General features: G+C 34.0%; 1 protein-coding gene across 6 annotated transcripts in view; it reads left to right on the top strand.

Annotated features, from left to right (window-relative positions):
• Positions 1–25,596, top strand: part of stard13b (StAR related lipid transfer domain containing 13b) — a 173,801-nt gene that overhangs the window by 132,073 nt on the left and 16,132 nt on the right. For 5 of the 6 annotated variants that reach the window (XM_087284421.1, XM_087284422.1, XM_087284423.1 and 2 more), the window contains one exon: positions 24,299–24,370. In XM_087284421.1, the coding sequence (XP_087140547.1) occupies positions 24,299–24,370 (72 nt within the window). Of the gene's footprint in view, positions 1–13,888; positions 13,990–24,298; positions 24,371–25,596 lie in introns of those variants that run through there. The other variant, XM_087284426.1, reaches the window with a different exon arrangement.

The raw sequence follows: 25,596 nt of genomic DNA, 5'->3' as shown, positions 1-25,596 counted from the left end.
TAGAGTGCCTTTTAATAATATTAGATCTTAATAGGATGTTTATTTTTGTTTTATAGAATATTTTGTTGTATTTATATTATTACAACCCATAACATTAAAAATTGTGACTATTTATATTACTTTTATTTGTTAAATCTCGTTAATTTAAATTGCCAGTTAATTTAAACAAAATTCATTTTCAATGTTAATTTCTTAGTAGATGCCTTAATTAATAAATCAAAAGTCATAATCATTATATTAAATGGAGTTAGGGCAGCATGGTGGCACAGTGGGTAGCACGATCACCTCACAGCAAGAAGGTCGCTAGTTCAAGCCTCGGCTGGGTCAGTTGGTATTTCTGTGTGGAGTTTGCATGTTCCCTCTTGTTCCCATAGTGTATGTGTATAAATGAGTGTGTATGGCTGTTTCCCAGTGATGGGGTGTAGCTGAAAGGGCATCCACTGCTTAAAAATGTATGCTGTATAGGTTGGCAGTTCATTCCACTGTGGCGACCCCAGGATAATAAAGGGACTGGGCCAAAAAAAGTTGAAAACTAATAGCATTTAGTTAGTGCCAATCCTGTCAGCTAAGAACGGGAAACTGAGGCTAAAATTTGCACAGGTTTACCAAAATTGAACAATAGAAGATTGGAAAAACATTGCCTGGTCTGATTTCTGCTGCAACATTCAGATGGTAGGGTCAGAATTTGGCATCAAAAACATGATCCATTCTGCCTTGTATCAACAGTTCAGGCTGCTGCTGGTGGTGTAATGGTTTGGGGATATTTTCTTGGCACACTTTGGGCCCATTAGTACCAACTGAGCATCGGGTCAACGAAACAGCCTACCTGAGTATTGTTGCTGACCATGTCCATCTCTTCATGACCACAGTGGACCCATTTTCTGATGGCTACTTCCAGCAGGGTATCGCACCATTTCATAAAGCGCGAATCATCTCAGACTGGTTTCTTGAACATGACAATGAGTTCACTGTACTCAAATGGCCTCCAAAGTCACCAGATCTCAATCAAATAGAGCACCTTTGTAATGTGGTGGAATGGAACGTGTGCAGCTGACAAATCTGTAGCAACTGCGTGATGCTATCATGTCAATATGGTCCAGAATCTCTGAGGAATAGTTTGTTGAATCTGTGCCATGAAGGATTAAGGCAGTTTTGAAGGCAAAAGGGGGTTCAACCCGGTACCAGTAAGGTCTACCTATTAAAGTGTCCGGTCTGTGTATATACAATAAAATATTTTTTAGTCATTATACAATGAAGTAACATTTTTTGTCGCTATAGTCAATATGATAATAATACTGTAAAATTTGAAAAATTGAAACCAGCTAATGCCTATTTTACTCACTTATTGCTTAATGTTGACACACAAAATTCCATAAAGCATGTCCAAAAAGAAAATTCACACTCCCTTAATTCCTATATCAGATTTCCTTGTATTCATTGTAAAAATAATAAAAAATCAACTATAACCATTAGTTGACAGTTTCTTGAACACATAACTGACCTTTATCCTGATCTCTGCAACTGAATTATGAACTGTAAACCCATACAACAAAGTCTTACTTTTTTGAGTAATTTTGTTTTTGTTTTGTTTTTTGCGAGTGAGTGTGTGACATACACAAACAATGATGTCATATATAATAAATATCTCACACTGACACATTTTTGTTTGTATTCTATGTATGGCGCAAAGGAAGTGGAACGTGCTTGTAACGACACGAGTGTGAATAAAAGCTGACCCGATTTTTATTTCGGATGAACTATTACTCATTGGCAGTGAGATATTTTGATGTCGTCTGCTAGATAAATTCATCTCCTCCTTTACCCAGACCCATTTATCTGTCTCATGCAGGTGCAAGCGTGATGATAGTGTGTTTATTTTAACGCGGCTTTCAAAAAGTGCTAACCCATTCTCCCAACAAATCGACCTGTAAATCTTTGAGTGTTCTCCAGAAGCGGTAAACGGCTTTGAGCTTTGATGAACAAATTCTGCTGAAATGTTGTTCATCGTCTGAAAATATAAACAGAAGAGCTTATGAGATGGCTGTCAAAACACTTTAGCATGTGGGAAAATGGCTGAAGTCCAGCGTCTGGAAGTGTTTATCTGGCACATGGAGAATGTCTGTTGGATGCATTTTGTTCAGGGAGCTCATCCGATGTTTTTTTTTTTTTTTTTTTTGCCTTGTTTAAGGGATCTGGTAACTGGAGGGAAGGTCTTAAGATATTCTTGTGGTTCAGGCTGAGCTGCCTTTCCTTGTATAGCCACTCACTTGAGAGATTTTAATGCAAGACATGTGTGGTGGTAAGACTTATTGACCTCTTGAGGTCAGACAGTGAACACCTGCTCTGTGGCTCCAAAATATAGTTTCTTAACACTTTCGAATACAGTTTCTAAAATGTTGTTTTGCCTGGGGATGAACAGTTAATTGCAATTGCAGTAATATTGTGATTTTTTTTTTTTGCAATTTGTAAACCACAAAGTTGTGATTAGACTGTGGTCATGTCAAGCATGAGAGTTAAACAATTTGCAGAGGAAGCATCAGAATATTGATTTCTGCGTTTTCTGACATCATTGGGATGCCTTGTAAGTGTAAATATAATATACTCATATTGTGTAGTTCTATAATGCACATATTAAAAGCTAGCTAGTTTCCAGTTAATTAGCTAAAGTTATTAGTAACTAATAAAGTTATTGTGGGGGCGGCACGGTGGCACAGTGGGTAGCACTGTCGCCTCACTGCAAGAAGGTCGCTGACTGCAAGAAGTCCTGACTGGGTCAGTTGGCATTTCTGTATGGAGTTTTTATGTTCTCTTCGTGTTTGTGTGGATTTCCTCCGGGTGCTCCGGTTTCCCCCACAAGTCCAAAGACATGCGCTATAGGTGAATTGGGTTAGCTAAATTGTCCATAGTGTATGAATGTATGTCCTGGTCCTTCAGGTTGGCGCTTGAGCGTTAGGCTAATGACCCACTTCCTAAAAATGACATATTACGAAACATCAACGTGCGGCTAAATATCAACTTCGATATAAACGGCCTTGGGAGAAAGTAAGTATAGTTATAGTAACTAATAACCTAAACCTTTAACAATTTAAACTCCACTTAAACAGACTCAAACTCCACATTTTTTACTGATATGGCAAACCATTTTTGCATGTATCAATTACACACATATTAAGCACTGTGTTTTCAATAAAGTATGGCAAGCCATTTTTACATAATGTTCAAGTAAAGTTTTTGACTAATAAAGACATCTGGGTTGGTTTATATCACTCATATTGGCAAGAAGCTTTGATGTATGATCACTAAGCTGTCAATTGTCCCCATAGCACTAAAGCAGGCTAACCTAGCAACCATTTAAAAACAGCAATACCTCAGAACATTGTAGGGACCTGGGTATTGGCTCATTTGACGTATGCAAGCAAATGGGACTTTCTGTCTACAATGCATGGTAACAATGATAAGCCAAGTGCTAATATCGATTAGCTACATGTTGGTAATGATTTTCATAGTGCAATATATGTCTTAATATAATATGCTAGAAATTCTTTGTTAAATCTCTGAAGTGTTAGAGTGGTTTATTTTTGCAAGAAGGAGCGAGTTAGCTATTTTTATGGCATTATAAAAACTAAGTTTGCTCCTGAGTGGTATTGTCGATGAAATATAGGTTGAATTATTAATATAATTAACAAACAGGACCGGCTTAGATATGTATGACTTGTATTTGAAGTTCTATTTTGTGGTTTTAACACATTTGAAAACACAGGCAGCGTTAAATTTCAACCTGTGCATAATCAGAGTCTTTGAAGTTTATCGCTGTCCTTTAATGCCAGAAAGAGCAGAGTGATATGACACAATGCATAAACCTGCATTAAACACTTATATTCTGCAGTTTACATGTGCCTCCTGGTAAAAAAAAAAAACTTGCAAATTTCACAATGTACACGTTAAACTAACTAACGATACATTTAAACAACTCTTTTGGATCTCACTATATGTTAGGAAGGTGGCTATTAATTACACAACACACTTAAATTGTTTATAAATATAATGATTAATTTTTAGTCATTGTTGAATAACACAAAAGAACAAGAGCTTTTTGTTAAAAAACTCTATCTCTATATTGGTCAGAAATGTCTCACTTAGCTTATTTTCTAAAATCATTCAGCCCTAGTATTTCAGTATATTTAGATTGTCAAGAAACATCAACTAAGCTTTTGGTGAAATCCCAGCTGCACTTTTCCTATCTTGAAAATCCTATATTTCCATCCTGAAAACAACCTCTACCTGTTTATAAAGTGTCACGTTTTACATTCCATAAATGTTTAAGAACATTCAGAGCATTGAATTTTACTCGCCTTTTTTAATCTCTCTCTCTCTTTCTTTTGGGAAGCTTAGAGTATCCATTCTGTGGTTAGGAAAGCTGATAAAGTATGAACATCTCGGCTTTGCTTGAAATTGGAGATATGTTGGTTTTTGCTGTATAGTCCTGGCATGCTTCATTGCTTTAGCTTTTAGGCTTGGTTCAGAACAGCCATAAGAAATGTACTATCAGTTTACGGCTATGGGGCCATTGAATTTAAGACCCATGATGCTGAAGACGTCATTGGCTTATTTGGTATACGGCTCTAATCCTCCCATATATTTCCTTTTTTTCCTTTTGTGGAGGAACGTTCTGTTGTGTATCATATTTTACACGAGGCATGTCTACTGTGACAAACAACCCAAAGCGATTTTCCGTGGTCAAAGCGATCCAAATATTTACTAGACGAGGCTCTTCCACCACGTGCTGGACTCCTGAAATGAACAGATTACTTTAAGCAGCCTTTCTTTGTTAGGATTCAAACAAAGTAGGTCTGAGTTAGGTTAACAGTGATGTCAGTAGCATTAACAGTGCTCTTATGAATAATGGACATTGTGAAAATTATCATTAAACACTATTAATAGTATACAATAAACACTGTTAAAACTATACATTAAACAGATTAATGATTTTATTTTGTGTCCAGTTTTACTCTTAATGGGGCTTTTGTTTAACCTTCACTCACTCTTACATTAAATCTGAACTGAGTTTTCTTTTTGTGTGTGGAACAAATCAAGAATTTTCTAAAGAATCACCCAGATATCTTCTATAATAAACCTACTAACCAGATCGTTGATCCTCCAAAATGTTTGTTTTCATGGAGTTGTTCTGTATATTCATTTAAATTTTGTTTTATTTTTTATTTTTTGTATTATATTTGTTGATTCATTTATAATGAACAAAAGTACTCTTGAGATTATAATCCCCTGCTTGTTTGTTTTTGATTACATTTTTAAATATTTAGTTTCTTATTTATCCATCTAAACACATGCCCATCCATCTTTTTTGTTCCATCCATCCACCTATCCATCCATCCATTCATCTGTCCATCCATCCATCCATCCATCCATCCATCCATCCATCCATCCATCCATCCATCCATCATCCATCCATCCATCCACCCTTACATCCATCCATCCATCCATTCATCCTAAGCTCCATCCATCATCTTTCTCTCCATTTATCCATCCTTCTATCTATCTATCCATTATTTTTTCTCCATCCATCCATCAATATTTTTCCATAAGTCCATCTATAATTCCATCAATCTATCCATCCATGCATCCGCCCATTCATCCACCTATTCATCCATCCATTTTTTCTTACATCCACCCTTTTTTTCACCCACCTATCCATCCTTCCATCCATCCATCCATCCATCCTTCCATCCATCCATCCATCCATCCATCCATTCATCCATCCATCCAACCATCCGTTCATCCTTTGCTCAATCCATCCATCCATCCATTATTCTTTTGTTTCATCACCCATCACTCTTTCAATCCATCCATCCATCCACTCATTCATCCACCTATTCATTCATCCGTTTTTTCTTTTATCAACCCATAATTTTTTTATTTCACCCATCCATCCATCTATCCTTTGCTCCATCCATCTATTATCTTTTCCTCCATACATACATCCATCTATCCATCCTTGCATCTACCCATTCATCCACCTATTCATCCATTCATCTTTTCTTACATCCACCCTTCATTCTTTTATTTCACCCAGTTTACTTACTTTCATTTTTTTTCAATGTTTGAAATGTCTCTTTTTTGGTAAACTGTTTCTTTAAGTTAACAAATAGGATGCCAAAATGTATGTTAGGCACTTGGATTCACTCTTACACTCCACCCAGCCATAAGAAAACACTAGCAAGAGTGACCTCGAATAATGCTTCGCGTTAGTGAGGTTGGTGGATGAAAGCAGACAGTCAGCAGGCGTCCTTGAATGGAGCAGACGAGTGTGTTACAACAGCTGCACCAGTCTTGTTTGAATTCATTTCAGGACGAAAACATACAGAGCGACTTATGACCCAGCGAGCTTTATCAGCAGTCAACAAGTGTTTTTCACCCTCAAAATCAATGAGCTCTCACTGTGTGCCTTTGAACATTTTTTTTACCCAAGTGAAGAGGTTAGATACTTGGAAATCAGAATCAGACATGGCTTTTTTTGGCTTATAGTATGAACTAGACATCCTGCATCAACATTATGCCATTAAGGAGAGTCATTAAAATGGCAAACGTAGTCACTGTCTATGACTTTTCATCATTTTAAAAATTTTTATTATCCTTGATTCCATTTAAACACGTACCTACTGTTTTCCGTCATAAGATGAAACTCATTTGGAAGCCATGAGATGGTCAGGAAATGAGTATGACCAAAAAAAGCCCAGCTGACCTAATCTCTGTTGTTTTTGCCAACCGTGAAGGCAGCGGTTCTTCCAAATGTTTTGTCAGAAAGAAGAATTTATTGCATCTTATCTGGAGGGCTGCTTTTGTGCGTACTTCCTAGTGATTGTAATTTCCTTTGGCCCACGTCCCAGCTGTGATTCTCTACGGGCAAAACTGAAAGAAAGGCACACGATGATGACGATGTGAGATTAGTGAGTGGCACCTCTCTTTAATAATAACTCCTGACTATTGTATGTCGGATGTCAAGCATTAGGGGTTCCTGAATCACCAACGCTCTTGTTAATTAAAACCTAGGCTGCGAAATAATAGACGAGGATTCCCACACTGTTTCCATCATGACCCAGGGCTTTTCCCTGCAGAGCCATGTTTTGCTGTGCCAGCAGTTGAGTTTTGATTATTGTGGTGTTAAAAGCTGTTGGTATTTGTTTTAAAGTATATAATTTATAATTTAAAATATTCTATAAATGTCTAAATAGTGTAAATAAATTTTTATTCTAGTTTTCTTTTAGTTTATTTTGATTTAAATTTAGCTACATGACACTTTTACCTAGAATAACTCTAAAATATATACACTTTCTAATTTTTCTCAGAATTGTTGACAACAACAGTTGCATCATTTCCCCTACATTTTGCAATAGATTGTGATATTGATAGTTCTTGCGATATTTTTCTTAACACTCTTTCTGTGTCCTAATTCGCATACTTATTGTCACAGAGGAGATGCTGACAACAGAGTGCGGATCCAAATGCAGGATTTATTTTAAAGAGAATGGTCAGGCAGGCAGTGATCACAATCAGGAGCAAACAGATGTTTACAGGGAATCCCGAGTCATGGTCAAATAACAGGCGAATGGTCAGTACAGGCAGGCAGCAGACAACATAAACAAACAAACAAGGCAATGAAAACGCGTCGTAATGTTAACTTGACAGATAAACAACACTCAGCCAAGTCTGTGTGTTTGTGTGCTGTATAAATAGTCCAACTAATCAGTCTTTGAGCAGCTTTAGCTGCGTGAGTGTAATCAAACGGGATCAGGAACCTGTGTGTGTGTGTGTGGTGCGTGACTGGAACTTGTAGTTCTTGAAATGACGGATTTGTAGTTCATTAGCGATCTGTGTGTATAGCAGCTATCTGCACAGGCTGGATCGCTGGTGACGGTGACACTTCTAGATATTTGTTAATAGTCATTCAAGCAACTTTACCGAACCATCTCTACTTATACACCTTCCTTTCTTCATGTGTTCAATACTTTTTCCCTGTGTCATTCTATGTTATTACACAAAACTTGATTTGTAATCTAATTAGTTTAGTTTAGCACCTTTAAAGATATATTTTCTAAGAAAAATGGTGACATGTCCTTTTTTCTTATTGAATTTTCAGTTCTTTAGCCAATAGCATAACATCACCTACTGTGGAGTTGTGCAACCCAAATAGATGGATGGATGGATAGATAAAAACTGTGACCGTGGAGAGTAAACAACATTTATTCATTCATTTTCCTTCGGCTTAGTCCCTTATTTCCTTATTTATCAGGGGTCACCACAGCGGAATGAACCACCGACTATTCCAGCAAATGTTTTACGCAGTGGATGCTCTTCCAGTTGTAACCCAGTAAACACTCTTATTCATATATGCATTTATACTCTATGGCCAATTTAATTCATCCAATTAATCTATAGCACATGTCTTTGGACTGTGGGGTAAACAGGAGCACTCTGAGGAAACCCAAACAAACGCGGGGAAAACATGCAAACTCCATACAGAAATGCCAATTGGCCCACCCGGGACTCGAACCACTGACCTTCTTGCTCTAGTCACCTTTGCTGTGGTCTTATCACCATCGTCTGTTTTCATGCATTTGAGACGCATTCAAATGTGTAAATATTTAGCTGTGGCTCAAAAACATTTCATTTAGATCAGGATGTGAGGTGGTGATCATAAAAGCGTTCGGAAAATAAGTCACCTTGCTGTCACCAATAAACAACTGCCACCATTTTTAATTTATATATATATATATATATATATATATATATATATATATATATATATTTTTTTTTTTTTCTTTTCTTTTTTTTTCTTCTTTTTTTTTTCTACTAAATCTGTCCATAAAAAACATTTTAAAAGTGTCCAAAATAAATGGTAGATGCACGATATAAAGCGGCATTGGACCAGAACATCCATAAAAAGGCTTTTACTCACAGCTCTTATCAGGCCTAGGGCACAAAGTGTGTTTTCACTGCTGATTCCTCACTGAAAGAGCCACATGACCTTCTTGCATTGGTCAGATGTGTTTTAGATACTGCCTGATGTGACTCATTACCAGTTTATATGTGTTTTGCTGATGCATGAACGCTTCTTTGACGTCTATAGACTCATGTGACGCAGACACACATACAGTGAATGCTGTTTTAAAAACCCAGCGGCTGTTCTAACTACAGCTCCAGAGGTATAGTTGCGATGTAGTATGCAAACTTTCGTTGGAATGATGGATTTGGGAAACACCAAATCAACAAACTATGTTTGTAATGACTTTGTAACGATATTGTGTAATAAATATTATTTAAGTTTTAATTATTTTATTACATCCTATTAAGCCATATAAATAAATAAATAAATAAATAAATAAATATTGGTGGGGCATGAGATAATTAATAATAATAAACAAGGGAAATAAATAAAGTATACTGTATATATATATATATATATATATATATATATATATATATATATATATATATATATATATATATATAATATTTTCCTTATTTTCCTTATTATCCTTATTTATTTACAGTCTGTGGTTTTAATATATTTGCATATGTGCTTTAAATGTCTTCATTTAAAGATTTATTCAGTGGTGTTATACTGTATGTATATTGTAGTTAACCTAATCATAAAACTAACATTGTTTTGTTGCTTGAACTAAAATAAATTGTTAACTCAGTAAATAAATAAATTAATTAATACAATTTAAAAATAACTTTTATTTAAAGCTAATTGCCAAGATTGTTATTGTTATTCCTCATTTTCATTTAACTCAAAATTAATATAACTAAAACTAATATAAAGTTTACATACTGCATATTCCAGATTATTTATCATTCTCAGCTTTTTTCCTTAAATATTTGCATTCAATTTAGCTAAAAAAAACTATATATATATACTATATAGTTATTAGCTATGTATAAATACATAGACATACTTAAGAAAAAAATATACAAAAATGACAAAACAGAACCAAATTACTAAAAATTTGAACCAAATTGAAATGAAATAAAACTATACAGATGAAAAGGAAAAAAACAACTCAAAATATTAATAAAATCTACAGTGGCTGTTTAATAATGCTAAAGTAACGCTGTGAAAATCTCATTTGTTAATGTGTATCCAGAAATCTTTATCTCACTGATCTTCGACTGACTTTGATGCATAGTTTTTTCGTTCTCTTATCACTGTGTTTTACGGTGACACACAAAGCTTTCCACAGACAACACACTCATCATGCTCGTCTGTCATTCAGTATAGAAGCAGTTTCCTCTTACATTGAAGCGCTGGTCTGTTCTGAATTCAGCGGTCGATAAAAGCACACGTCTGTCAAACCTGCGTCTCCTCGGGGCGACTGACTCAACCACTCTAACTTTAGTTTCTGTGCCATGAATTACGTTCCAGGTGTTTTCCAATGAGAGCACCGGGCTTTACAGTAATAGACCGTTAGCTGGTAACACCACTGTTTTCAGTCATTTAACAACCCGTCTGTCTGATTCATAACACTAACACTCACTGCTTTTGCATGTTTATCTGTTCTATTCCTGTTCCTGGTTTTAATAATAATGTTAAAAACAACCAAAAAAAAAAGATCTTACCTAGATAATCAGATGAGATTGTATATTATGCATTGCTTATTTATATTTGCATTGTCTTGCTTATTGTGTATTGTATAAACAATAGTAATTTCAATAATGAAACCTGCCAGATATGTTTTTGTGTATAAAATAGGGGCTGAATTGAACCAGAGTTTGATAAAAAGTCAAACAATACAAACATAAAAAAATAAAAACAAAACAAATCTGAAAAATGAGTTGAATGCAATAACAATGCAATGACACAAGGGGAAAGTGCTAAACTAATGTATTTAATACTTTATATAAAAGGCTTTTGGTGATGGCAGTTTAAAGACGACTCTCATATGGAGAGTTTTTCACAGACTGTGGGTCTTGTGGGAGAGTTTCCTTGGCTGTTTTTTGGATCATTGTCTTGCTGAAATGTCCACTCTGGACTCTGAAGCAGCTGATATTCATTCACAATAAGGAAGAGCAGAGAGTTGCTGAAGAACTACTGAGAGATTTCAGCTGGTGACTTGGCTTTCACTGCCTTTCTGTGCCTCCCTTTCTTCATGTGTTCAATACTTTTTCCTTGTGTCATTTCATTTTATTACACTTAGCTTCATTTGTTAACTAATTAGATTTGTTTTCTTCAACCCGGGCTCATTGTGGAAACGTAGCCCCGCGGACGTTTCTGCAGACCGCGTTTTACCTCCCGGGAGGTACGTATTCAAGCGTTTTTTTGTTTTCGCGGAGCCGCGAGAGGCCGCTGTGCGCGCTTATTCGCGTCTCGGGCGGGCGCCTCTCGGGAGCGCGCGCCGTTCGCGCCCGCGCCGTTTTTGCGTGAAAAGCCGCTGGATCAAAAAAAAAAAAGCAAAAGCCCTCGTCTTCGATTTCGACCGCGTTTTCGGATCCCGCTGTGTTCTCGCCCTCATTTTCCGGATTCCGTTTTTCGTCTCACCTGATTTCCGGAACCCGCTGTTCCCTGGACTCGATCCCGGTCATCGTCCACCGCGGCCGGCTCCGGCTCCTCCTCCTCCGGGGCCTCCGCTCCGCCGACGCAACGCTGTGAGCTAGGCGGACAAACTGATTGCGTCGGGAAAACCCTCCACTCGGAGGCGAGCTGTCGGCCGGCGAGCGCGAAGAGGAGGGGCGGAGCGGCGCCACACCGCCCCGCAGTGTTCGCTTGAAAAAACCAAACGCGGCCTTTACGTACCTCCGGCCACGTAAATCTCAGTCTCCAGAAACGTCCGCGGGGCTACGTTTCCAGAATGAGCTTGGGTTGGTTTTCTTTGCATTTCTTTGGTTGTTACCAACATATGTTTTCTGAGAAAAATGGTGACATGTTCAATACTTATTTTGCGTACTGTATATTAAGCATATTAAATAATGCTTTAATATTTCTATTTAATGTATTTGCGATTATAATCTAGTCTAACACCATTGCTGAAGTGCAAACAGACAACAAAGATGTTGTTTTGAGTTCAGAGGAATGTAAGCTGGTATTCAGTTGGCGACAGTCTTTTGTCTTCTTTCTTTATTGTTTGATCCCACTACAGAAGCTGAAGCCCACGTAGATCCACCCATGATGCTTTGAGGGTCACATTGCTGATGTATGTAATGGTGGGTGGGCAGCAGACAATCATCTGACACTCGATAATATGTTGAAATGTGCCCAATATTCCCTGGTGAATCATTTTTAATGCTTGTCTTCTTGTGATGTCACATTCTCCTATGTTTTCCATCATACCAAGAGACATTGCAGGAATTTGGACATTTTAGGAATTTTTGGATCATCTGGGTTTCCTATAGTCCACCCCGTATTTTCCTTTTTCCCCAGAACCATGTCCAAAATAAAGAGGGTTTTTATCAAGTGAAAAAAGAAGAAAAAAATCGTGGTTCCCCAAAGAATATTATATTCAGTAAGTAATGACAACAATTTACTTATTAAAGTAAAAGTACATATTACTTTATTAAAATAGATCAATTATAATAATAATAAATAATAATAATAAACTTTTTAAACTATTTTTTAAGTCATATGAGCTATTTATGTTAGTCTAGTGCGTTCTTTTTACAAAAGTCTTTATAATAAGCTTATTTTAGCATTCATTTGACTTATTAACAATTATAATAACACAGTAAAAACTGTAAAATTGTGAAACTTGATTACAATTTAAAATAAGTGTTGAATGTAGTTTAAATTTTAATTATTTATTCCTGTAAGTAAAAACTGAATACGTAGATCCTTCTGAAATCATTAACTCAAAATATATATATATATATTTTGCTGCTTGTTTAAACTACTTACTTAAAATGAGCTGAACCAACACAATTCTCAAGTATGTTTTGGGACAACTTAATGGTTTTGTGTTCAATCCAACTAAATTTGTTAAAACAATTAAGTAACTTTATCTATTTGCAGAGACAATATGAAGGAATCACGTGGAACCCAGCATTTTTTGACAGCGTATAAAAATATGTAATATTATAATTCAGCTTTAAATTACATGAATAAATTACATTTGAAACTATATTTTAAAAAATAATAAAGGTATTTTAACTGTTAATAATATTTCACGTTTGCAGTTTTTTTGTATACAGTTTTTACTGTATTTTTTAATAAATAAATTCAGCTTTGCTAAGCATAATAGACTTCTTATTAAAACATTAAAAAACACTGATTCCAAAGTCTTGACTGAAATTAAAATTAATCAAATCATTTAATTAAATTAAAATAGTAATACCAATGATTAACACTGTAAAAAAGCTATTTTGTTTTCAAGTTAAAACTTTTAATGAACCAATACAGAAATTTTAAAGGTCCTGAACACAACAATATTCTAATAAAGAAGTTTTATTTTTAAGAAGAGTTTGCCAGGAAGAACAAATTCACCCCTGAGCTATAAAACTCAAAGTTAAGGGAGGCGAAAACATCCTGTAGTTTTTACTACATAGATTGTAGAGTTTGGCGGTGTGATGGGATCAGTGGGGGGTTGATTACATCATAAGACGGCAAGAAAAGAAAGTCCCACGTCGCCAGTGTCCTGCCACTTGGAGGGCGTCCGAAAGGGCAGTGCCAAGAGAGAAAGAGTGAGTTGTGATGGTTAAAGTGCTAGAGAAAAGAAAGCATGAGGAGTGGAGGGGAGGAATGCTGGAAAGGGGCTTGGACTTCAGAACCAATGAGAGGTGGAGTAAACCAAAGACAGAGCGAGTGAAAAATAAAGGGGAGGGAATGAAGTGAGAAAGAGAGAGAGAGAGAAACACAAAAGCTGAGGAGGGAGAAGCAGATGAGGAGAAAGTTTGGAGTGCGCAGACAAGATGTTTGATGAGGAGGAAACTTGGGTTAAAGCGTTTTAGGACTGTTTGTTTTTACCAAGATGAAAGTCTCTCGTAAGTAAAACTACATCTTTGAGTTTTATCGATCTGCTTTTACATTCTGTTTGTAATTTGATTGATTTGTGAATTTGATTTCATACCTGAACAATTCTTAGATAACTTCCACAATAGAGTTGAAGAAAAATGTATAATTCTTACTTTTTCAAAGAAAATCTTTTTTTCAAAATAGAGTTTTAAGTGATGGGCGATATACAGTGGTGCAGTGGGTAGCACTTGGGTCAGTTGGCATTTCTGTATGGAGTTTGCATGCTCTCCCCGTTCGTGTGGGTTTCCTCCTAGTGCTCCAGTTTCCACAGTCCAAAGACAATCGCTGAATTGAATAAGCTAATTTGGCTGTAGTTTATGTGTGGGTGTGATTGCAAGAGTGTATGGGTCTTTCCCAGTGCTGGGTTGCAGCTGGAAGGGCCTCCCCTGCGTAAAACATATGCTGCTTAAGATGGCGGTTCATTCCGCTGTAGCAGCCCCTGATTAATAAAGGAAAATGAATAAATGAATTCTAAGTGATGTTTAAAATGACATTTTCACAGTGTATTTGCTATGATGTTATTTTCTTCTGGGAAAAGTCTTATTTCTTTTAGTTTTCGCTGGCATAAAAGCAGCTTTAATTAATTTTAAGGTCAATATAATTAGTATTTTCTTTTACCTATTGGCTACAGAACAAGTTACAGTTTTTCAATAACTTGGCGAATTAAGTTCACTTGTCTAGTTAACTTAATTACATCATGGCAAAGACTAAATAAGTTTCTTAGAAATAAGTTATTAAAACTCACACTTTAATAATTTTTTTCTAATTATTGCACATTTATGAAGGTTAATAATTATGCTTTCAACTGTGTCAAGTTAAACATGGCAAGTTGGCAGTGCATATCTTGATGCATATACTATTACAAATTATTTTCTGCGATTACATGTTGTTTAAAGCTGTATAAAAAGGATTAGGTTTTTCAATATTCGGTTATGCAATTTCTACTTGTAGTTTCTTTACTAGCCATTTCTGAATTAAGTTAGAGTTTAATATATATATATGAAGTTTCTTGAAGTTTGTGTAAATCAAGTTTAATTAAATATTGCAGTAAATTCAAGAAGAAAATTACATTTCAATCATTCCACTTTAAGTCTGAACAGTCTTGTACTGCATTATTCAACATTATTATTCATAATTCAACATTTACTAATGCATTATTGTAATTAAAATTCATTATAATAAACAAATAACATAATTAAAAATACCTTCTGTATGGCAAGCATTCTCTATCAAAATCTGCCTGAGTTAACCGCTCCTCATTTGTGGGAAAATGCTGTGAACATTTTCTTCATTAATCTGAAAATAAAGCAAACAAATATTATTATTTATATAGAGCATTATATAATCTTTTTTTTTACGTATTACGTATTTTAATTATTTATTAATTACGTATTTTAATTATTAATTACATTACATCATCAATGCTGTAAAAGGAACCTTATGAAATGGAAAAACACTTTGCAAAGCTATAGCTAACTTAGCTTAGCCTTGGCTTACCATTTAACAAGATCCCTGTTTTTCTTCCACCACACTTAAATGTTGCCTGATTATTGCTGTTCAATTTTACAATGCAAATAATTTGCTCAATTTCAATATATAATTCAGAATAAACAAAGAAATTTCAAATAGCAATGGCTGGTTAAAAATACCTGTGTATCCCTGTATACATCGAATGGCAAAAACTAGGTTCCTGAATGAGCTTGAACAGCATGTGTGTTTCCTGAGAGAGCTTATTTAAGACAATAGAAATGATAAACTGTTAATGCTAACCTCTTAACATGCTCACTGTTGATCCGCTCCTACAAAATGTCGTCTGATCACTGCCGTTGTTGAAATTCAGATGCAAACATCTCAATCAAATCTGCATAATTCAGTGAATTTTCTTAAAATAAACGTGAAGCTGTCTTTCCTTAATTTTATTAGCTTAATAGGTTTCTCAAATTAAGCCTAATAATTGCACTGGTTTGCTTAAAAAATAAGTAAAATGTATCTCTTGATTTTATTAGCAAATTCTTCTCAATATTTTATAAAAAATCCAAAATATTAATTTTTTAAAAGAAAATATGCACATTATTTTTAATGACATACATTTTTTTAATGAAAATTACAAGCCTCAAGATTAATTTTTTACACTTCTTTAATAACTATAAGCAGCAAATGAGTCATTTGTTGAGCTAAAAGTCATAGTTGATGCTTTAATAATAGCCAAAATTGTACTAAAACATAAAGTGAAATTACAATTTTAGTCTAGTTTCTTTTTCATTTTTGTGTCGAACTTCTGAATGAAAAATCCTTGATTGTATTAAGTTCCTATCTGGACGTGTGACAGCTTGCCAGAGTGCCAGCGTGTGCCATGGCTGACCTGCAGGGAAAAGCACATCCCGCCTCCTCATTTTTACATCAGATTACTCAATGAGGAAAAGAAGGTGTCTTTCTCTCTCCCACATATTCATAGTCGCTCTGCTTTTCATATTGTGTTGTTGTCGTGCTATGTTACCAAGTTATTGTTATTCCAGTTATTGGACACTGCACGCAGTTTGGTCGCATTTAAAAGCAAGAGTTCCCCCGCTGGCAACCAGCCAGAAGCTCAGCTCTTCATCCTTCCGATTCCATGAGAAAGGACAATGATGGCAAAGAAATAGTAGCTTTCAGGATAGTGTTACGGAATGCTTGTGTGACGTGGATCTGGCAGCTTGGGTTTCGAAATGCAGTTTGTGGGACGTGGATGCCGCTGCTCTCAGTGGTACTGTACGGCTCTCTAGGGAATGAACGCTTAGTCACGAAGGAGGTTTCCTCAGCTTCTGTTCAATAGAGCTCAGCTTTCAAATACAGTCACTATGTTGGGTTGACTTAGTTGACATAGTTACATAACAGTTATAGTGATAGAGATATTTTGAGATGTTTTGAGATATTTAGATATTTAGAAAGATGTTTTTTTTTACTCTTTTATTGTAATTTAGGTAATTGCTATTATTATAAAAATCTTTCTAAATACTTAATATGTTACAATATTGGCTAATGGTCAAGCTTTTTGACAATTTTTTGTTTTCATTTCAGTGTTTTTTTTCTAAATTCACTTCTGCATTTTCACACGAGCATTAGTTTTTTTTTATATAATAATTGTACCATTTATAACCCTGAATGACAAAATATAATGTCAAAATAAATGCCAAAAAAGTTTTAAAGGGGTAGTTCACCCAGAAATGAAAATTTACTATTTACTCTCACTCCCTCAAACCTTTGTGAATTTCGTTCTTCTGTTGAACACAAAGGAAGATATTTTGACAAATGTTGAAAATATGCAACCATTGGCGACCATAGTAGGAAAAACAAATACAATGCCAGTCAGGGGTTACAGGTTTCCAAAAGGTTTACCTTTTAAAAGGTACATTTTTGGTTCTAACAGGTCCTTAAAGCTACATAATAATACCTAAAAGTACACATCTGTAACTCATAGTACCTTAAATTACAAAACTGAACCTTAAAAAAAAGTCTTCCTTTTGAAAAATTGCCACCCCAGTGACAGCTTTTGTACCTTTATTTTAGAGAGTGTTTATTTAGACAGCTTCAAAGGATGTTGTCTAAGTATTTAGATATTTTTGAACAATCAGATTCCATTTTTTTTGTGCAAATTGTAAACATTATCTGATTATTTGCTTTATTTACATCATATACACACTGTTTAGGTAACTACAACATTTACTCTATTCTTCCAATAAAACAGCCACTTGCTTTCATGTATTTTTTGGAGAAGTTGATAAATTAACATGTTGTAAATCCAGCAGCTTAAATCTCTCTGCTGCAGCGCAGACTAACATGGCACTCATCATAGATCAAGAAATATGTTAATATTGATATAAGTTGCTTAAATTATAAAACGCATGTTATTACACATATTTGAGAATCAAAATATCCAACATTTCACAATATAAATACATTCATTCATTCAATTCTTTTCAGCTTAGTCCCTTTTATTAATCTGGGGTCGCTACAGCAGAATGAACCGCCAACTTATACAGCATATGTTTTACCCAGCGGATGCCCTTCCAGTTGCAACCCATCACTTGGAAACATCCATACACACTCATTCACACACACACTCATACACTACGGTCAATTTTAGCATACCCAATTCACCTGTACCACATGTCTTTGGACTTGTGGGGGAAACCGGAGCACCCAGCCGAGGCTTGAACCAGCAACCTTTTTGCTGTGAGGCGAACAATATAAATACAACATACTGTATGTCAATTTGTAGGAAAGAAAAAAAATGTCTGCGGTGTGTTACGTTTTAAACTGATGCATAACCATGAAAATTTTTAATCATGATCAAATTTACAAACTTAATCAGAATTATTACATGTAAAAGGGTTAAGAGAATATTATATAACTAAATTGTCAATTCTGTGTTACTGAACTAATAGGCAGTTTTTTAGCAACACTATTAGACATGACCTTGTAAAAATACATAGCATCAAATATTTGTACACTCATATCATATCGTAGGGTTTTAAACCTCAAGGACATTTCATCTGCTAATATTTGCCAACAGATCTGCTAGTTACATACATTTGTTTACATCTCTCAGAAAGAAAAGAGGTTCCTGCTATAGACCGAGTTTCGTGACACGCTCATAAAGAACGGTCTTATATCATTTGAGCATTTAGTCCATCTCACAGGAGCTACTGAACTGAACAAACCGTATTGTTCGGTAAAGGAGGCGACACAAAAGAAAGGTAATCTTAGTGGGGTGGAGGCAGCGCAGGAATTCTTTCCATCCTACTGTCAATATGAATGAAAACCCAGGCGATTCGCTCTGACGTCTTCTCCGCACACTCAGAGGATGGGCACAGACCCTGTAACCCACAGGACACCCTCTGAGACATGATTAGGGTCATCAGGCAGGGTTGGAAGAGGTTCAGAATGTGTTTGGAATTTGAGCTGGATCATATTTACATGTTGTTGGATTATTGAAAGCGACTTTGTGCAGTCATTTCTTTGTTACTGAATCAGGTGAGAATGATTTTTATAGATCTTGAAGGATTTAGGAAAAGATATATCTCTTTTGATGATGTTTAGATGTAGGGGGTGATTTGTACATCAGGTTATCCGCGGGGTCTTAAAAAGTCTTAATGTCCTAAATTTTAAAAACTAAATTTTAGGCCTTAAAAATTTGTAAATCTACTGAAATTTTATGTTTTAGACCTTAAATCTTTATTTTAAACTGGTCTTAGTTTTCCTTTGTATATGGATATCTACCAATCTGGCCATTAACACCAATATAACCACCAACATTCCATCTCAATAAAACTTTACATTTAAGAAAAAAAAATGCATTTAATTACTTTCCTTACAGAAACATTTTGGTTAAAGGTTCTCCATTTATTTACTGCTAAGGATACTGACCTGATCAATATTTTTTATTATTAAATTATTGTTGTTAAATTATTTTGTTCCATTCTTGTTAAGGGTTTTAGGGTTTGTTAATGGATGTATTTGAAAATTAATAAAAAATATTCAAAGAAAAATTAGTATTATAATTGTATTATTAAATTTATTCAAATTGAATATTTTTTTGATAGGGTAAGTGAAAATCTTTCTAACTGGGATGTTAAATCCTTAGCATTTAGCTTTGTATAAGTCTAACATTTATTCATAATGGTCTTGAAAAGTCTTAAATTTAACTTGGTGAAACCTGCAGAAACCCTGATACACTGTAAAAGATTTCAGTTCTCTGTATTCTTCTTTTGGATTGCATTATGGAACCTAAATGTTTCCTCCAACAGCTTTTGATGTTGAAAAGATTAACAAAGTGGCTTTTAATAACATATTTAATAGTTTTCAGTGATATGTTGTCTGGGTTGGTGTTGTATATTATGGTACAAAAACCTTGTAATAAACTGGCTAGTTTTGTTTTTCCATATAGAACCTAACTTTCTGTATTATTTATTTTACAATTTAATGTTTGAAACTATTAAAATGGTAACACAGTCACTTTGTTAAACTGAGGAGTTAAATTTTCAACATCAAAAATCGAAATAGCAAAGATCAAGTTTCCTGAATGAAATTCATAACAATAAATAAACAAAATAAATCTGATAATGACAAAATACAGACGCTGTTAATGAGGTTTTGCAGTGTAATCATGTGTTTAGTAATTATATGGATTTGCTTAAACTTGTGTTTGGTTTCTCCCATTGGTTTTCCTCAGCAGCTTTATTTTCATACAATAGATATAAATTACTTGTTCAAAGTATATAAAAATATTTTAAGTTTAATAGTTTTTCACAATTTTATAGTTTTACTTGTATTTTTACTCAAATAATTGTGTCGTTGTTGAGCAAAACTTTTCTTTCATAAGTGTAAAAAACAAAATCATAACTTAATTACACTGTTTATATATATATATAAGCGTTTTTCTAGTTTGTTCGACAGTTTTTTTAGGGAATGTTTTGTATTGAGAACAGATCTTAAAAAAACATTTTAATTGAACTGAATGTGAATTTTACGGTGTGTTTACTGGGTGTTAGATTTGTTTGTCAGTGAACTTGAGTAACTCGATAGCTGGCTGAAATGCAGTGCAGTCTTAAACAATGGAAAGTATGCGCTTATGTGCTTATATTGTTTGGTAAATATCAGATTTGAGCTGTTTCAATTCCAAACAGTGTGTTCTTGAGTCTTTGGCTGACTCTATTACATTTTGTGTATTATTATGTTGGAATTTGTCATTGTCATTCAGAAAGTCTTCACCTTGTCTTAGATGTTTTTGAAATTCTCTCTGAGAATAACACAAACTGAACAATTATTGACACGTAAAAGGACGTGAATGGCCCAGCTTATATAGTTTAAAATGGATGAGAAAAATTTAAGTAATTTTTCTGAAATTGGCAGATAGTTTATTAGTATATTTAAGCACAGTTTGAGGTTTTTATGTGTCTTATGAAATTAGTTATATATTCTTTTCTCCCAAAAGTTTTATTTGTTCAGATAACTTTTTTTGTTTCAATTTTCTCTCAATTTTGTCATATATATATACAATTTTGGGAGTCGAATGATCATCATCTTTATCAATATGCTTTTGTAAATACTTATTTATATTATTTTTTATTTGAGAAGTACATTCTATTTCACCGAAATCTCATGAGGATATGAGATTTATTAAAGAAATAGTTTACTCCAAACATGAAAATGTACTCACTATTTACTTTCGCTCAAAAAATTACAAAAACATAACATTATTTCTTTCTTTTATTGAACACAAAATAATATATTTCGAAGAATGACTAAATGCGTTAGCCATTAACATCTATATTAGGAAAAAGAAAAAACTATGAAAGTCAATGGTTACCGCTTTCTAACATTTCTCAAAATATCTTCTTTTTAGTTTAACAATAAGAAAGAAACTACTAAAGGTTTGCAACAAGTAAAAGGAGAGTAAATGATGATGTAAATTGTATTTTTTGGGGTGAACCATCCCTTTAAATGTAGGTTTTTATATATTTCCCCCCCAAAAAAGTAGACTTTTGCAATAATCTCCATTTCCATTTCTCGATTTTTATTGCAGATACTTTCAAGAATTAATTGATATTTTTTCAGATTTTATTTATTTATTTATTTTTAAATATTATGTACTGTTTTGCCTTAATATCCAGAGTGTTTCTGACCTGCTGTGGTCAGCTCTGGTTGTTTTGTTCAGAGCCCTTATAAATCAATATGATGTTCCTTCCCTTCTGGAATCACATAGTTTCCAGTGGGGTTTTTTATATTCTTTTTCCAAATCTGACTGCTCAAAATCCCAAACAGTCTTCTAGTACATTCTGTTAACCCTCCATTAACTGCAACACGTCACGTAAAGGTCTGCTGCTTTATGAACAGGATCATAATGCCAATATGCAACTGATCACTTAATCCCAAAGATCTTGAGCTGTCCTGGTTTTTATCATGTGGGATTATGAGCAGACTTTACAGGCTCGCAGGACTGTGTTATTATGTATTATCTGACCTACAGGAATAACCTCGTTCATGCAGCGGCAGGAAGAGAAACATAATTAAATCACACACAACTGATGCTGTTATGTAATACTTGCTCACTCTTTTTTTTTTTTCTTCGCTATCTCCCTCCTTCTCTTCCTGTCCAAGAGCACACAAGTGTTTCTAAATATAATTCTCATGATAACTGTCTGTGAAAATGTGTGTTAGCTTCATTGGTTGGACACAACACAGTTTTATTGACAAAACAACAGCAAGATTGTGTCAGTGTTGTAGTTTGGTTTTGTAGTAAGATGATTTGAACATTCTTAAAGGGTTAGTTCACGCAAAAATTTTAATTATGTTATCATATTTGGAAGAATAAAAAAATACAGTGACTTTCATAGTATTTATATTCTCACTGTGAATGCCAGTGGCTGCTTCTTTCTACGGAGACCCGGAAGGGATGTAATTGTGGGGAAAAAAATGGGCGAAAAAAAAAATTATAAGAGAAAAAACAACCAAGTGATAGGAAGATATATATTTTTAAAGTTTTTGCGTTATCTCGCAAATAGGTTTTGCGTTCCCTCGCAAAACTGTTGTTGCCAAACACTTCCTGTTCACTTCATACACGTCAACCCTCCCATTTTTGCCGGGATTCTCCCATATATTTTACCATTCTATCCTGTTATCATCCTATCATCTAGTGTTTTCCCATATTTTACTTATATTTTTAATTTTAAAAGCATTGAAATTGCTATAAAAAAGTCTGCATTCTCTTTCTATTCATTAAAGCTGTGCGACGATCATCGCCCTTTATATGCAACCTCTGAATCAGCAAATGCATGTATAAGCGCTGATTGACGGGCACGCTCTGTATGATAAACTGATCCCAGATCAGCTTCAAAACATTTAAAGGGACACCTCTGTTGTTAAACAAGTGAAGAGCAGTAAATGAATCTCTTATTTTGTTTTGTTTGATAACAGAGGTGTCACTGTAAGAATACACAGATCTATAATGAAAGCATTCGATAACTTTCGATACAGTTTGTGCTCATTTAGGAGAAAATTAAGTGTGTTTAAAATAAAACACAGAGGGCGGACATGTTTACATATTATTAAGTGTATTTGTCTGCTTAAATGCACACCTGAATCCCAAAGTGTCCTGCACTTTAGCTCCTCTTTAAATGCCGTGTACAGAAGCTGATCTGGGATCAGTTTATTATACAGAGCACATCCGTCAGTCAGCGCTTATACATCCATTCACTGATTCAGAGGTTGCATATGAAGGGCGATGATCAACACACAGCTTTGATGGAAAGAAAGTGAATTCAGACATTTTTATATTAATTTCAACGAGCTTTCAAGATCAAAAAATGTGGGAGAAATACTTAATGACAGATAATAGAGGGATAGAATGGTAAAATATGGGAGAATCCCGGCAAAAACGGGAGGGTTGACATGAATGAAGTGAACAGGAAGTGTTTGTCAAACTTAAATAAATATATATCTTCTTATCACTCAGTTTTTTTTTCTTCCACCCATTTTATTCCACACCATCATGTCCCTTCCAGCTCTCCATATTTTCCCACCAATCTCAAAATATCTTGTCATGTGTTCGACAGACGAAAGAAATGCATAAAAATGAGTAAATGAATAGAAAATGTTTTTTTTTTTTTTACGTGAACTATCCATTTAAAACAAGATAGGAAATCTGTATAGTATATTAGAGATATTATAATTACATGTTTACAAATGATTTAAAACAATATTTTTTATAAGAAGAAATTATTCTATTATTTGTTTTTGTAATTGTTTGTTATTATTTAGTTGTGCTTAATTTATATAGTTATATTAAAATATTACAAGTAAATATTCTTAATATCTACCATTAAATAAATGTTATAATTCAATTAAATACATTAACAGTGGAAATAAGAGTAATAAAACTTGATTAATAATAAATCTGCCAAAAGTTGAATCAATGCTTTTTATGTGTAATATTTGTAACAACAACAGCAAATGTTCCTTATCTTAAGAAATGCTGAAGTGGACAGGATTATGAATGCTAATTTACTCTATGCAGAAAATATCCATGTGAATATGAAGTTCTTTGGCTTTGTTTTGGAGAGCCGTTTAAGAAAGATGCCTGACTTTGTCATTATGTGGTCATTATGATCTCAAAGTTCGAAGCGACCCATGAAATTGGAGCTCTCTAATCTTGTTTCTTCTTTGTCTTTATGAAGTCTATATATTAAACAGATAGACATGTTTTATGAGTCTGACAAGTATACACTTTTTGTGTTGCAGAAATCGAGGCAAAGGAAGCTTGTGATTGGCTGCGGGCAGCAGGATTCCCCCAGTACGCCCAACTTTTTGAAGGTAACGCTTCACCACACGAAAATATACAATTAGTAGGGATCATAAATGTTATTACACCCAAAATGAAAGCCATGTATTTCTGGAGAGTGAGAATTATGTAGTCAGAGCTATGCATGGCTGCATTTAGTCTTTAAAATGAACGATACAGGGCGGTATGATGCCGTCAAGGCTTCCATTTATCTCAGTGTGGACCACTTTTCCGCTGTTTCCAGTTCGTCTAGTGGCTTTTCTTTTTCTGGATTGCTTTTGAAAACACTATTGGTTGGGTTTGGAGTAGAGGGTGGGTCAGGGTATCGGTCAGTCGGTTGAGTTTGTTGAAAAAACTGAGAAATTTTGATATTGAGAAGGACATTTTGATTGTTGTATATAAATCACCTTTTAAATCCGCCCTTACTTTTAAGATTGTAGCCTGCTTTAACTCCCTCTCTATTAAAAGTAAAAATACACTTTTAAGATTAGTAAACTCATTCATTCATTTCTTTTTGGCTTAGTCCCTTTAAGATTAGTTAATGTAGCGAGTAAAATAATTGGTTGGAGACAAATTCTTCTTACTAATTTAATTATAGCAGTTAAAAAAGGAAAAAGCTCCACTATTGTGGAAGATTCTTCCCATCCTGTACATGGTTCCTTTAAGTTATTTCCATCTGGCAGATGGTAAAAATAATTAGCAAAAAAGCCTATGTGCAAGAAGACATTTATTCCCACTGCCATTGTTTTTTATATATATATATATATATATATATATATATATATATATATATATATATATATATATATATATATATATATATATATATATATATATATATATATATATATGTGTGTGTGTATATATATATATATATATATATATATATATATATATATATATATATATATATATATATATATATATATATATATATATATATATATGTGTGTGTATATATATATATATATATATATATATATATATATATATATATATATATATATATATATATATATATATATATATATATATATATATAAATATGTGACTTTTTAAATAATTTTGTAAGAATATTTATGTTTTGCTGTTGTTTGTGAGCCTATGTCTAAAGACAAATTTCTAACCTCTGTGGGATAGACAATAAAGTTTATTTAATTGAATTAAAAACTTTTATTAATACAGTTTAAACTACACCAATTAAGAACAGTTAAATTATTATAAAATAATTCAACCTTGATGAGTAAAATAGGCATCT

This window comes from Danio rerio, chromosome 15, assembly GCF_052040795.2.
Source record: "Danio rerio strain M-AB ecotype USA chromosome 15, GRCz13ab, whole genome shotgun sequence".
Taxonomy (NCBI): domain Eukaryota; kingdom Metazoa; phylum Chordata; class Actinopteri; order Cypriniformes; family Danionidae; genus Danio; species Danio rerio.
The sequence above is the reverse complement of the archived record's forward strand: the minus strand, read 5'-3'. Positions and strand labels throughout refer to the sequence as shown.